Below are 14,786 nucleotides of genomic sequence, written 5' to 3'. Positions count from 1 at the left end.
TGGCTATTGTAAATAGTGCTGCAGTGAACATAGGGGTGCATATATCTTTTTAAACTAGTATTTTGGATTTCTTGGGGTAAATACCCAGCAGTGGAGTTGTTGGGTCACATGGTAGTACCATTTTTAAGTTTTTGAGGAATCTCCATACTGTTTTCCATAGTGGCTGCACCAATCTGCAATCCCACCAATAGTGCACAAGGGTTTCCTTTTCTCCACATCCTGCCAAACCTTATTTGTTGATTTATTGATGATAGCCATTCTGACGGGAGTGAAGTGATCTCATTGTGGTTTTGATTTGCATTTCCCTGATAATTAGTGACATTGAGCATCTTTTCATATGTCTATTGGCCATTGTATGTCCTCTTTGGGGAAATATCTGTTCAGGTCCTCTGCCCATTTTTTAACCAGATTGTTTGTTTTTCTGCTGTTGTTGTATGAGTTCCTTATGTATTTTGGATATTAACCCCTTATTGGATGTATTAATAGAGAATATCTTCTTGTGTTCTGTAGGTTGTCTTTTCGTTTTATTGATGGTTTCTTTGCTGTGCGAAAATTTTTAATTTAATGTCCCACTTGTTTATTTTTCTTTCGTTTCCCTTGCCTGAGGAGATGTATCCAAAAGAAACAAACTCAAAGAGATGTCAAAGTTTACTGCCTTTGTTTTCTTCTAGGAGTTTTATGGTTTCAGGTCTTTAATCCATTTTGAGTTTATTGTTGTATATGGTGTAAGAAAGTGTTTCAGTTTCATTATTGTGCACATATCTGTGCAGTTTTCCCAGCATTATTTATTGAAGAGACTGTCTTTACCCCATTGCATATTCTTTCCTCCTTTGTCATAGATTAATTGACCACATAGGCATGGGATTGTTTCTGGGCTCTCTATTGTGTTCCACTGACCTCTGTGTCTGTTTTTATGCCAGTATCATGCTGTTTTGATTACTATAGCCTTGTAGTATAGTTGGATATCAGGTAGTGTGATGCCTCCAACTTTGTTTTCTTTCTCAAGACTGTTTTGGTTATTCTGGGTCTGTGGTTCCATATACATTTTAGGACTATTTGTTCTATTATAGTTCTGTGAAAAATGCCATTGTATTTTGATAAGGGTTGCATTAAATTTGTAGATTGCTTTGGGTAGTATGGACATTTTCATGATATTAATTATTCCTATCCATGAGCACGGTATATGCTTCCATTTATTTGTATCTTCTTCAGTTTCTTTCTTCAATGTCATAGTTTTCCAAGTACAGATTTTTTACCTCCTGGCATTTTATTATTTTTGATGCAATTATAAATGGGAGTGTTTTCTTAATTTCTCTTTCTGATAGTTTGTTATTGGTATATAAAAATGCAACCTATTTCTGACTATTAATTTTGTATTTTGCTACTTTACTGAATTCATTTATTAGTTCTCATAGTTTTTTGGTGGAATCTTTAGGGTTCTCTCTACGGAGTATCACGCCATCTGCAAATAATGACAGTTTTACTTCTTTCTTCCTAATCTTCATGCCTTTTATTTCTTTTCCTTGCCTGACTGCGGGGGCCAGGCCTCCCAATACCATGTTGAACAAAAGTGGTGAAAGTCGACATCCTTGTCTTGTTCCTGATCGCAGAGCAAAAGCTTTCAGCTTTTCACCATTGAGTTCGTCTACAGACACCCTGTGCGCCAGGGTCCAGCTGCCTCTCCTCACATGCCCTCACTCCACAGTCAGCCCTGAGGTGGGACGACTTCCCCTCCCACAGGTGAGGATACTGAGGCTCAAAGCACAGCTGGCACTCTTCCAGAGCCAGAGAGGAAGCGTTGGTGCAGCAAAAGCTGCCAACACTCAGTGGCAGGGGTTGATTTGAACTTGGGGACCCTGATGCTTCTCACCTGAGAGCTGGGGTTCTAGTGGGCTGTCAGGGGGTGAGGGGGTGCAGTGGGCACCCCGGGTCAGGCACAGGTGTGCAAGAGGATGTGCTAGCCCAAACAGGCTGGGAACTGGGAAGGGAGAGAGCAGGCAGAGGAGCAGGATCACAGCAGGAATCTGACACATGGTGACCTGTGTGTTCTCAAGGCTGGGCTGTGACGCAGACCCTGTCCCTGAGCAGGGGCCCAGCCCAGGCTGCAGGGATAGGTCAGGCTGCAGCCTCCCAGCCCAGCTGTGCTGCCCAAGGTTGCCACTTAGCTGTGGGGGTGGGCAAAACTGAGGAGGGAGGGCAGGCCCACCAGGGTGCCACCTCTCTGAATCCCATGGACAGAGGGCAGTGGCCAGGGAAGAGAATGAGAGGGGTAAGCCAGGGCAAGGGTCTTTCTCCATTCTGGGCAGACCCTGGGCAGACCTCATGCTCAGAGAGCAGCCAGGCTGGGGGTGGCTAGGGGCCCGGGGAAGGGCTGTAGGCCTCATCTCCGAGGGGTGGAGTCCTCTCCCGGAGGGAAAGAAGCCATGATCCTTCCTCCAGCAGGGACCATCAGGCTGAGGCAGGCACCACTTCATCTGGGCACAGCTTTCTTTGTCTGTCAAAGGGGGGTGTTAAAAACAGAGCTTTGCACACTCCTGGGACTGCTGAGATGAAGAACAATGGAATCCTAGAAAGGATGAGCCCTGAATGAGAAGAAGGGGTGATCAGACCCATGGGGTAGGCTGGGGGGCTGACAGCCTCTCTCCCAGGGACCCCGTCCTTGCCCGTGTGTGTGCGCACATGTGCACACAGACACACACGCTGTGGGGGCGGAGCCCCAGAGAGTAGTTTCCAGGCTCTCGGCCTCACATAGACAGGTGCTGGCTCAGGTAGTAAATGGCCAACTGTGATTGCATGGCCATCAGCTGTGGCTAGTTGGCCGTCAGCTGTAACCAGTGAGCCATTGGCCACAATATAACTGCTGTGGCTATGCTAGCAGGGGGAGAGAGGGAAGGAAGATGGGGGCTAGCAAGAAGATGGTGGCTGGGCTGGCAAGTGTGGATCCAGCCTCCAGTGAGAGTATAGTGCCGCCAGAGAGAATATAGTGGTATGACTCCCCTACCTATGGCTCCGTGGGTGTTCCTTTTTGGCCTCACCATATCCTGCGTTCTTGTATGGGGAGCGGGACCAGAGACCCTGCAGGCCACCCCGCACGACAAATAGCGCAGCGAGCAGGGTCTCCCGCATGACACACGCACACTATCAGTCCTCATAGGAGTAAAACTTGCTGGGTGGGTGTCGTGCGAGGCGGCCTACAGGGTCTCTGCTCCCGCTCCCCACGTAAGAATGCAGCACATGGTGAGGCCAAAAAGGAACACCCACGGAGCCATAGGTAGGGGAGTCATACCACTATATTCTCACTGGAGGCTGAATCCACACTGTCCGCAACCAACCACCCTAACTGCAATCCGCTCTTGCCAGCTCAGCCACCATCCTCTTGCTAGCCCCCATTTTCTGCTAGCGTAGCCACAGCAGTTATATTAGTGGCCAATGGCTCACTGGTTACAGCTGACGGCCAACTAGCCACAGCTGATGGCCATGCAATCACAGTTGATGGCCATTTACTACCTGAGCCAGCACCTTTCTATGTGAGGCCGAGAGACTGGAAACTGCTTTCTGGGGCTCTGTCCCTACAGTGGACTATAAAATGACAGGCTAGACGGTAGCAATGGGGGAGGAGGGTTCTTTGCAGATAGTTCAGTACGAGTGGAGGTGTGAAGGGAGGAATAAGAGTATGTGCTGGAGGAGAAGGGCTGGGCTAGTGTGCATGGGGCGGGGGGCAGCTTGTGAGAGGCCTTGCATCCCAGGACTCAGTTTGCATCTGGTCCAAACCTCAGGAGCTCACTCTGAACAATAGCCGTGAAGATCTCAGCCTTCCAGCCACACACACATGAGCTCCAGCATACCGCAGTGTTCTTCCTTGCCCAGGGCCCCTCTCCTCCCACCCCTACCTTGGACAGGCCCCACCTGAAGGAGAAGCTGGTGAGCCAGCCATGGGATCAGGCTGGTTTATTCAAATCGGAATCTGCTGTTTTCTCATCGTGCTGGGCCAGGTGCAGCGGGACCAGTGAAAGGAGGCGACACACTCACCTCTCCTGACACAGGGAGGCCTGGGCAAGTCTAGCTCCTTGAGGAGCAGACAGGGGAGCCCCTCCTTCCACCTCTACCCCAAGGCAGCCTTGCCCTCAAGGACAAAGGGCAGAATAAAGCCTCAGGACATCAGAGGGACTGTGGGGACAGAGCCAGGAGTGCAGTTTCCAGGCTCTCGGCCTCATGTGGAAAGGTGCTGGCTCAGGTAGTAGACGGCCATCAGCTGTGATTGGATGGCCATCAGCTGTGGCTTGTTGGCCGTCAGCTGTAACCAGTGAGCCATTGGCCACTAATATAACTGCCGTGGCTACACTAGCAGAAAATGGGGGTTAACAAGAAGATAGCGGCTGAGCCTGCAAGCAGTGCATTGAGGGTTGCGAACAGTGTGGCCACTGCTTCCTGTGTCTCCAACCCAGCCGCCAGCAAGAATATAGTGGTATGACTCCCCTACCTATGGCTCCGTGGGTGTTCCTTTTTGGCCTTACCATATCCTATGTTCTTATGTGGGGAGCGGGAGCAGAGACCCCGCAGGCCGCCCCACACGACACTGAGCTAGCAAGAGCGGATTGCAATTAGCATGGTGGATTGCAGCTAACAAGTGAGGTTGGTTGGCAAAGTGGACAGCAGGTTGTGGATAGTGTGGCTCCTGCTTCCTGTGTCTCCAACCCAGCTGCCAGCGAGAATATAGTGGTGTGACTCCCCTATCTATGGCTCCGTGGGTGTTCCTTTTTGGCCTCACCCCATCAGAGCCCCTTCATTTCTGTGGACAGATTAAGCTCAAAGTGAAGCCATTCTTCCATCTGGGTAAGATCCCCAACCTTCCTCAATCGAGTAGGTGCACAGAGCAGTTGGGGAGCCGAGTCTGGGTTCCAGTGTTAGCTCCCCGTTTGCAGGCAGCGTGACCTTACTTCACTGAATCACTCTGAATCTCACAGGATGTTCTGAGGCATCGTGTCAGCTCGTGACCAGGATCAGAGGGCCCTACAGTGAGGCCCAGCTGAACCTGCCTGACCCTCCAGGCCTCACAGGAGGCAGGGGTGCACTGAGGGCCTAGGAGCAGGACCCACGGGATCACCCACAGCTGGGCCAGGAAGAACCCACTATTGCTGGAGCTGGGAGGGTCCCCACAGGAGGGGAGCAATGTGAAGCCTCCGTGTACTTAACCAAACTAGAGCCAAGCTTTCATTTACTTTGTATTCGTTCTGTGTTTTTCACTTGTTCGTGTGAAGTACAGCGCACATGCAGACAATTGCACAAAACCTAAGTGTATTCCCTGTGATGAGTCATTACAAAGCACACAGTAAGTGCTCAGGGAAGGTCAAAGGCGTGGCATAGCCAGCACCCCTGCGGCTCGCTGGTGCCTCTCGGTCCTCCCCCCACCCCCTCCCCACATGACTTCTAACTTCACTGCTTGAGTTTGCCTATTTTTGAACCAAATCTGTATGGAATCGTGGAGTGGGTATTTTGTGTCCAACTGTTGGAGAACTTCCCCCTGTGGCTCCATGGAGCTGGCGTTGGCTTGTTTTTGCTGCTGTGTCATATTCCATTGTAAGACCCTCACCATTCTACTGTGATGGGCATTTGCGTCGTGTCCAGCTTGGGACTTTTACAGATAAGGCTGATAGCAATGTCCTAACCTCTGCTTCTTGATGCAGTCACACTTGTGTGTTTATGGGGCATGTACTCAGGCTCTGCAGACATTCAACTTTAATAGTAGCCAGTATCCAAGCTGTTCTCCTAAGTGATGAGTGATGGCAGCCAGGAGAAAGAGGAAGGGGTCTGACCTGCTGATAAAGCCGCCTCTGAACAGAAATGGGGTGGGATGAGAACAGCTACCTCCAGGCCATGGCTGCCCTGGCAGGGCCCTGAGCCAGCCACCACACGCACTGACTCTGAGCCCCGCAGCAACCCATGCTTATCCCATGTGAGGAATCTGAGGCTCCGAACAGGGAAGGGCCTGTCTGCACACACTCAGCAAGGCAGTGGCCAAGCTGGGCTGTGACCGGGGCCTGAGCACAAAACGCTCTGTGTGTGTGTGTGTGTGTGCGCGCGCGCGCGTGTGTGGTCTGGGCTGGCCCCTAGTTAACAGGGCTGTCTGGGGACACCAGATGGGCAGATCTGGGGAAGCCAAGACCTGGAACTCGACGAGGGCAGGTGCTGGGGAGACAGACGGGTTACAGGGAGTCCAGCCAGAAGGCTGGACAGCAGCAGGTGACAAGTGGGGTCTGATGAACTCCTGCTGTCTGGGAGCCCCTCCCCCAAAAGCCAATGGCCACCCTGCAGCAGGTTGGTGGCAGTGGCTGGGAGCCAGGCCACATCCCCAGTCGGCATAAGGCCTAGGTGGGAGTTGGGGGCAGAGCTCTACTTCCAGAGACTTGGGAGCCTGGCTGTCCTAGGAGTCCCCACCCCGCGTGCAAGCCCCCACAGCCTCAGGAAGGCCGAGGCACCAGGGCTTAGCACACTCCCACTGGCCTCACTGCCCTCCTCCCCGAGCCAGCGCCCACCTCCTCCCCCTCTAGGGACTATTCTGCCTTCACATTTTGGACCCCTCTTATAGCTTGCGCTGTTTAGATTTAAGAAACTCCCTTTACGAAACTTTTCCTAAATAACAGGAGGGAATTTCTGATTATGAAACAAATGCATGTAAATACTCGTGTGGCCTGTTAATGCCCCTATGCATACCTGAGGACAGCATGAACTTTTCCCCCAGATTCAGATCCCATTGATAATTCTTTTTAGTAGCCTGTTTTATCACGTCTCAACATATTGTGATGTTTCCAGATACGGGGGCATCGTGGCAGGAAGGCACAGTGCCTGGGAACAGACTCGAGCGCCAGCAGGCCTGGCTTTCAGACCCTGGCTCTGCCACTCCGTTGTGTGACTGAGCAAGTTCCTCACCTCTCTGCACCTTGGTTCCTTGTTGGTAACATGAGGATGATAATAGTACCGGCCTTCACAGGCTTGTTATAAGGACTAAATGAGGGAAGCCCCCCTCCTGACCTGGAACATAGTAAATGCTCAGTGAACCCCAAGTACTAGGATTATTGTTACTCTTGACCTAGTGACAGAGCCTGGCATCCTGGCCCACCTCACACCCCAGATCTTGTAGCTGGATCCCAACCCTGGGTCCTTATTTGGCTCTCTCCAGCCTACTTTGTGTCCCTTCCTGCCCTCTGGGCTGGTTGGGAAAGGGGGCACCTGGTCCCTGGGGTTTGCTCCCAAGTGCCATTCAGTGGGGTTTCTGAGAGGTTCTTCCCCGGGTTCTCAGTGACATGAGGAAGAAGAGGGATTAGAAAAGTACAGAAGGAGCAGGAAAAGGCAGAAAGGTGGCCCTAGAAACCTGGCTCCAGGTCCTTTCAAGTCTCTGTCTCTCACGGGCTTCCTCAGCTGGTATCTGAGCCCTGAGCCCCCCAGTTGGCTTGAGAGGAAAAAACATGGCCCTGGCAGAGAACCTTAGTGTGCCATCTCTCACATGGCCAGGAGGGGTGCAGACTAAGTCATAGCCACCCTTCTGAGGAACTGCTAAGACTTGAGGGCATGGCTTAGGGTTCATTCTGTTCGCTGGCCTTTGGGGGTGTCCCATGGATTTCTCAGTGTGAGTGCAGCTATGACCTGGGGGCTCAACTCTGAGTGCTGGGATCCACAGGAGATGAACAACTACCGGCGAGCCATGCAGAAGATGGCCAAGGATATCCTGTCGCTGCGGAAACAGGCCAGCGTCCTGGAGGCAGAGAACCGCATGCTGATGAGCCACCTGACCCAGGAGGGGCTGGACGAGGAGCAGGACGCCGCCAACGACATGCAGAAGCCGGGTGAGGGCGCACAGGCGCCACCGGAGCCCTGGCGCTGGGTTTTGGCACAGGGTGGCAGGGAGCTTTTCCCAGATGGGCATGCTACTGGACAGAGCCTGGTAGGAGCTGGCGGGGCCTCTCCAGAGTGGGAAACGGAGAATCCAGTCCTGTCTCAAGTCCCAGGGCTGAGACACACCTGCCCTATCCCCCAGCTGTATGATGTGAGCTGGGAGGTGCCTCCTGCCTGAGCCCACTCTCCCTGCTCCCCACCAGTGTCCGTGAAGCAGAAACTGCTGCTGAGCGAGCTGGACATGAAGCAACTGAGGAACAAGGTGCAGCGTCTGCAGAATGAGCTGATTCGAGTGAGCTGGGGCTTGGGGGGCAGTGGGCACAGGAGCCGAGGGAAGGGAGCCAGGGGGCGGGTGTGTGAAGTGTCAGGGAGCAGAAGGGAGGGGGCCTCGAGGGGACGGGCGGGCTGCACAGGACTCAGCAGAGGAGCCCAGCAGAACTAGGACCCTCTAGGCCAAGAGTAACACCCGGTACCCCCTCTCTCTCCTGTCCTCCCCCCTCCCACATACCAGAAGAATGATCGAGAGAAGGAGCTGCTTCTCCTGTACCAGGCTCAGCAGCCACGGGCTGCACTGCTGAAGCAGTACCAGGAAAAGCTGCAGAAGATGAAGGCTCTGGAGGAGACCGTACAGCACCAGGAGAAGGCAGGGGCCAGAGGGGCCAGGCCGCCAGGCTCGAGCCACAGAGGGGAGGTGTGGCGCCCCCAGCCCAGCCCAGCTTCTGTGCTCTGCCCTCCAGGTGATCGAGAAGCTGGAGCAGGTGCTGGAGGACAAGCTTCGGGAGAGGAACGAGCCCCTGCTAAACAGGCTGCAGGGAAAGCCCTGTGTGGGTGAGGTTGCTCCCCTGCTTTTTTCCCCTCCACGAGGTCCTGCCTTCCTGGAGCTTCCCAGTTCCCGGAGCATCTTCCAGTCGGGGCAGAGGGTGGTACTCCTCTATCATTCAGGCTCTGAGCTCTTCCAGAGGTCCTGTGCGCTCCCTTCTCCTCCCAGGGGGCCCCCGCAGGACACAGGACAGTGTATGAGCCACACTAGAAAGAGGTAGGACCATAATGGGAGAGGCCCTGCAGACTAGAGCAAGCAGAAAGGGCTACCGGGAAATTCCCAACTTCTAAACTCTAGGGCCCTTCAGATTATTTCCTCATCTCCTATACCTTTAAGAGTCGGCTTCTACAAAACAAACACACACAAAATACTTTGGTTAAATCAATGGTTTGTTTTCTCCACTGATATTAGAGCTGCCATTCAGAGGTGGCTGCCACGAGCAGGAGAGAACCAGGTCACACCACGTCAGGCCGGCCCAGGCATAGGATTTCGCCGAGCCCATCTGTGCAGCCTCACCAGGGACCCCTGCGTGCCCACCTGCACTCAGCCTTCACTGCGTGGGCTGGGAGTGGGCGGGGCGTTTCTGAAGGCCTTTAGAAAACAATGAAAGTAGGGACCACCTTTCAGAAACCCTGAGATCATCCAGGAGCAGGCTGAGAGACAAGAAGGCAACCTGAAGAGGGGGGGAGAACCAGCCAGGGCAAAAGCCCACAGAGTGACCGTGCCAAGAGCAGAGAAGGGAGGGAAGAGAGAGATGAGATGCTGCAACACCCAGGACAAATGGCTAGGGGACGGTTAGGAGAGCACTGAGGTCAGATTCTAAAGAGCATGGACGATGGCCTGAGTTGTGCGGCCCTGATCCCGCTGGCAGTGGGGGGGCCAGTGAAGGTTTGGGAGCAGAGTGGGGGTGGAATGGAGTAAAATGCTGGGGCAGCTCAGGCCAGGGATGTGCAGGCAGGAGAGCCCATCTCACAAACATCTGTGGCCATTCTGCAGCCTTCCCCGTGCTCTCAGCCTCTGGCCTTCCTCCGGGTCCTACAGGAGAGAACCAGTCTATGGACCTTTACTCAGTGCTGCTGACAGAGAACTCGAGGCTGCGGGCAGAGCTGGATAAGAGCCGCCACCAGTCGGCCCCCATCATTCTGCAGCAACAGGCCCTGCCGGTAAGAGCCGCTGGCACAGGCGTGGCCTGGCCCTGCCCACACAGGCCCCCAGGTGCGCAGCCATTATTCAGCACGATCCAAGTTGAAGACCAAGACCAGGAGCCAGGCTTCTCAGCATCTCCACCGTGCCTGGCATCTGCTGGAGTGCCAGCTCTCAGGCCTTGCTCTTTCTTCTGGGAAACACACATGGGTCTAAAAGCTTCACCTTGACCCTTATCTAGTGTCCTGGGAGAAAGCAAGCCCCTAACTTGTCCTTGACCCCTGACCCCTAGCTGGCCTACACTTGGACTCCACACAAGCCTCTCAGGAACTCTGGTCTGGAGCATTTCCTGGGATTAGTACAGCCTTGGAGAGCCCTTTTCCCCCATCCCAGGTGGACCCCGGGGAGTTGGGAGCAGGAGAGCTGGCAGAGAGGCTGCGAAAAACAGATGGCCCAGGCCATTCCAGGTGCACAGAAACCCCGCCTGTACAGGTGGGTACCCCAGGCCCAGGCATGCCTTGGCCCTGCTCCACTTCTGAGGCTGCCACAGGTGCCCCTGGTTTATGCAAACCCAAAGACTGGACGTTTGGAATTACAGAAGAGGTGTGGCCCAGGGCACAGGAGAGTTTTTCTGTTCATCTAAGGACTTAACGGAGGTGAGTTCTGTTTAAAAGCACACCTAATGCATGGACATCCAGGTAAAGTGCCGGGACCGTGGTAGCCCTTGCTTCACTTTACAAAAAGTCTCCCAGTTCAAGACTCCTTTCTGTGTACTAACAGGCACTTGCTTGTGCATTTTACATTTAAAATTCATGTGCAAAAACTTCATATACCCCATATCTGTGGAGAACAACTGTGGAAAAAAGCACATTCCATGTCAGGTCTGAACTTCAGGAAGAGGGTTCAGCCCTGGGTCTCAGGCTCTGCACTGGGAGCAGAGTTTGGAACTCAGACCTGGCTTTTTCCTCCCTCAGCAGCTCCTGGCCTTCTGAGTTCACTAGGACACAGCACACAACTGGAGCCATATGTGAGTTTCTGCTTTGCCCACAGGATCTCCTTGCCAATACTTCAGACAAGTTTAACCTCCTGGCTAAGCTGGAACGAGCTCAGAGCCGGATCCTGTCCCTGGAAAGCCAGGTAGGTGAGGCACAGGAAGTGGTCAGACTGGGCAGGTTCATGGCTCAGCCCATGACCAAAGTCGAGTTTCAGTGTGTGAGCAGGGTCGGGGCTCAGTATGTGAGCAGGATCGGGGCTCAGCATGTGAGCAGGGTCGGGGCTCAGTGTGTGAGCAGGGTCGGGGCTCAGTGTGAGCAGGGTCGGGGCTCAGTGTGTGAGCAGGATCGGGGTTCAGTGTGAGCAGGGTCGGGGCTCAGTGTGTGAGCAGGGTCGGGGCTCAGTGTGAGCAGGATCGGGGCTCAGTGTGAGCAGGGTCGGGGCTCAGTGTGTGAGCAGGATCGGGGCTCAGTGTGAGCAGGGTCGGGGCTCAGTGTGTGAGCAGGATCGGGGTTCAGTGTGAGCAGGGTCAGGGCTCAGTGTGTGAGCAGGATCGGGGTTCAGTGTGAGCAGGGTCGGGGCTCAGTATGTGAGCAGGATCGGGGCTCAGCATGTGAGCTGGGTCGGGGCTCAGTGTGTGAGCAGGGTCGGGGCTCAGTGTGAGCAGGGTCGGGGCTCAGTGTGTGAGCAGGATCGGGGTTCAGTGTGAGCAGGGTCGGGGCTCAGTGTGTGAGCAGGGTCGGGGCTCAGTGTGAGCAGGGTCGGGGCTCAGTGTGAGCAGGGTCAGGGCTCAGTGTGAGCAGGATCGGGGTTCAGTGTGAGCAGGGTCGGGGCTCAGTGTGAGCAGGGTCGGGGCTCAATGTGAGCAGGATCGGCGCTCAGTGTGAGCAGGATCGGCGCTCAGTGTGTGAGCAGGGTCGGGGCTCAGTGTGAGCAGGATCGGGGCTCAGTGTGTGAGCAGGGTCGGGGTTCAGTGTGAGCAGGATCGGGGCTCAGTCTATGACCACAGTCAAGGATCGCTGTGGACTCAGGGTCAGGGCTCAGTGTGTTGTTGGAATTAAGAGAAGGTCCATCTGTGTCTCAGTGAGCTGTCACTTGGCCCGTCTCTACCCACCTCTACCTCCCCTGAGGTCTCTTGGGAAGGCAGCCAGCTCTCATTGTCCAGGGTTTTGCTTTTTGCCCAGAGAGCAGGATGAAGCTTTGGTTGTCCCAGAGCTCAGGGATGGGCCCTGCTGTCTGGTGTCTCCCCATCTGTCCCTCTCCATGTTGGCAGTTGGAGGACTCGGCTCGACGCTGGGGACGAGAGAAGCAGGACATGGCCACACGGCTGCAGGAGCAAGAGTACGGGTTGGAGCCCCCCTCAAACTCCATCATCACAAACCTGCCTGTGCGTGATCTCTCTGGACAAGTTCCCTGGGGTTTGGGTGGTAGAGCTGGCAGCCCCCACCCCAAGTCCCTGGGCCTTGAGAAAAACTGTCCAAGGAGACCTTCTTCCCTGCTGGAAGTCAGAGGACCTGGGCTCAGCTTCTACTCTGTTACCAACAGAAGCCCTTGCCTTGTCTCAGTGCCCCACTTGTCTAAAGGGCATAGAAAACCCTGCCCAACTCCCCCCTCCCACACAGCTATGGATGAAGTGTTGCCCATGCAGGCACTTCCTGAATGCTCTGGCACTGGCTGTACTTTAGGAATGAATTTGCTGAGAGGCAGAGTAGCGTGGCCGCCACCCAACTCCACAGTGCCCAAGATTGTCCCATGAGCATACCTTTCTTGGGAAACTGCAACACTGCAGACCTGCCAGGGATGGGAGCATGTTGTCAGAGAGAAATACTGCCAGCTTCCCACAAACAAATAGACCTACTTGCAACTGCCCGCAAGCTCAGCCCAGGCCACCCAGCCCCCAAAGCAAAAGCCCTGATTGCTCCTACTCCAGAGCCATCAGTACTCAGCTCACTTCCAGGCAAAAAAGAGGGGGGCGCTGACAGGGAACACAGGGCTACCTTTGCAAACTCACCTGCTAAACCCTGGGGACTTTGGGAGAAATTGGATATGATTTGCTGCGGTTAAATGGGTTTGGAAATCTTTGAGAAGTCATGGCCCTCTGAGACGTGGCTTGCGAGGCAGCATGCATTTGAACTTGGGGGGCAAGAGTAGACTCACCTTATTTTGCTTTGCACAATGCAGAACCCCTCAACCCACTCCAAGGACTACGGGCGACCCTCAAAGCTGGACGCCCTGATGCCCAGCTCGGAGACTAAGATCAACAAGCCCTCAGACTCCCAGCAGACCTGAGTACTGGAGCAGCCTCCCCCTCTGTGTGCTGGGGCATCTCATCCCCACCCCCTAAAAAATGACTTCATGAAATGCTGTAAATCACCGAGCATTCGCCTCTTTCCTGGAGCAGGGCACCCTGGGGGCCCAGCTTCCTCCTCTGAGACCCCATTCTGGGCCTGGCCCTCTGCGGCAGCTCTACAGCCTGTTCTAGGAGCTATCTACCATCTCTGGAGAGCCAAAAGCCATAGTGGACCTGGCAGGCTAGGGAGAAGAGTCCTTCCAAAGCAGGAGTCAGGGTGACAAGCTCCTTCCAGACCTCTGGAAGAAGTGAGATCACCAAAGGCAACTCTGTTGGGAGATGGGAGGGAGGATGGGACTTTCCACCTGCCCCCAAACATCTATCATAACTGAAATCCCTTCTTTTAAGTTTGGTTTAATCTGTTTCTTGGGAAGGAGAAGACTTGAAGCCTGCCTGTGGCGATTGGTTGCATGTTAAATATGAAATACCCCAATAATCAGGGCTAGGCTGAGCCTGCCACACTGTACCCAGTGGAGCCAGTGGCAGGAAAGCAGATGGGACTAGGGTAAGGGGTCCTCCACTGAGTCAGGAGCCCTGCCTTCTAGCTACGAGCTGTGTGACCTCGGATGACTCAGCAACTTTTCTAGGCTTCTGTTTCCCCATCTATCCCACGTAGAGCTTGCCGTCTTTGATGGGAAGTCCCTTTCCAGCTTTAACATTTCTGAGTAAAATATGACTCAGGCCAGAAGAGAAAGGAAGCTGGAAGGAGAGAGACGAGGAAGAGGATTGTGATGGGGAAAAACAGAAAGCTGCAAGAGTGGACTCAGGACCTGCACATCCTGGTAGAAAACTTCAGGCCAGCGGGGCTGCTGTCCCGAGCGGGACTAGCTCTGCTGTCTGCCTGCGGGACTGACTCAGACATCCAGGGCCAGGAAGGATCAGGCACCTGCTCAGGTCAGGAGTCACAGGACTCAGAGCAGGTGAAGGGACCGAAATGGAGACCAATGTTGGGCAGTTCAAATAATGGACCAAAAACGCTGCCTTCCGCCCAGAACTTGGACAAGTTGGCATGTCCCCCTACAGGAAGTTGAGGCCCAGGGAAGCCCAGAGAAGGGTCAGGTGAGGTAGAAGAAGCATACTGGCCTTTCGTCCCCAGGGTCAGTCACCTCACAACAGCCCCTCACCCACAGGCCTCAACCCTGGCCATGCTAAGACTCTGGCTGGACCTTGGCAGGAAGTCATGACCCCACTGGGAACTCCCACCCAGGGTTCAGCTAAGCAGAACCCTGCACGAGCCTCATTCCTGAGAGGGGGGCATGTGCCGGAAGCCATAATTGACCCACACCTCTCAGGCTGCCCTGTTCTCTCAGCAGAGCTCCACCAGGCTCTCTGCCCCTCTGTCTGCTGTCTCCAGCACAGCAGCAATAGTCCTCCATCAGCTCTACCTCACCCCCAACCCCAGGCAGCAGAGGGCTTTGATCCTGCTGGCTCCTGAGCTGCTGTAGGTGTATGGATCTCAGCAGAAATGGCTTCAGGCGTGGCTGCTTCAGGTCCCCCATTCATGCTCAGATCCAGCTGTTGACCCAGTCAGGGAGCATCTCCACAGGAGCGATGGATACCTTAGGGGCCAGGTGGAAATGAAACACTTCA

At 54.3% G+C, this 14,786-nt stretch overlaps 1 protein-coding gene across 1 annotated transcript in view; it reads left to right on the top strand.

The window, feature by feature from the left end:
- The window catches only part of CCDC33 (coiled-coil domain containing 33), a 103,966-nt gene extending 90,745 nt beyond the window's left edge, over positions 1–13,221 (top strand). Inside the window, 9 exon segments of the mRNA XM_088796832.1 lie at positions 7,676–7,841; positions 8,094–8,182; positions 8,402–8,533; positions 8,628–8,718; positions 9,752–9,873; positions 10,247–10,345; positions 10,904–10,990; positions 12,120–12,233; positions 13,028–13,221. Coding sequence (XP_088652958.1) covers positions 7,676–7,841; positions 8,094–8,182; positions 8,402–8,533; positions 8,628–8,718; positions 9,752–9,873; positions 10,247–10,345; positions 10,904–10,990; positions 12,120–12,233; positions 13,028–13,135 — 1,008 coding nt within the window. The 3' untranslated portion in view covers positions 13,136–13,221.
- The last annotated feature ends 1,565 nt before the right edge of the window (positions 13,222–14,786 follow it).

The sequence above is a fragment of the Rhinolophus sinicus genome, chromosome 3 (genome assembly GCF_057876585.1).
Source record: "Rhinolophus sinicus isolate RSI-liver-muscle chromosome 3, RSI-T2T, whole genome shotgun sequence".
Lineage (NCBI taxonomy): Eukaryota > Metazoa > Chordata > Mammalia > Chiroptera > Rhinolophidae > Rhinolophus > Rhinolophus sinicus.
The sequence above is the reverse complement of the archived record's forward strand: the minus strand, read 5'-3'. Positions and strand labels throughout refer to the sequence as shown.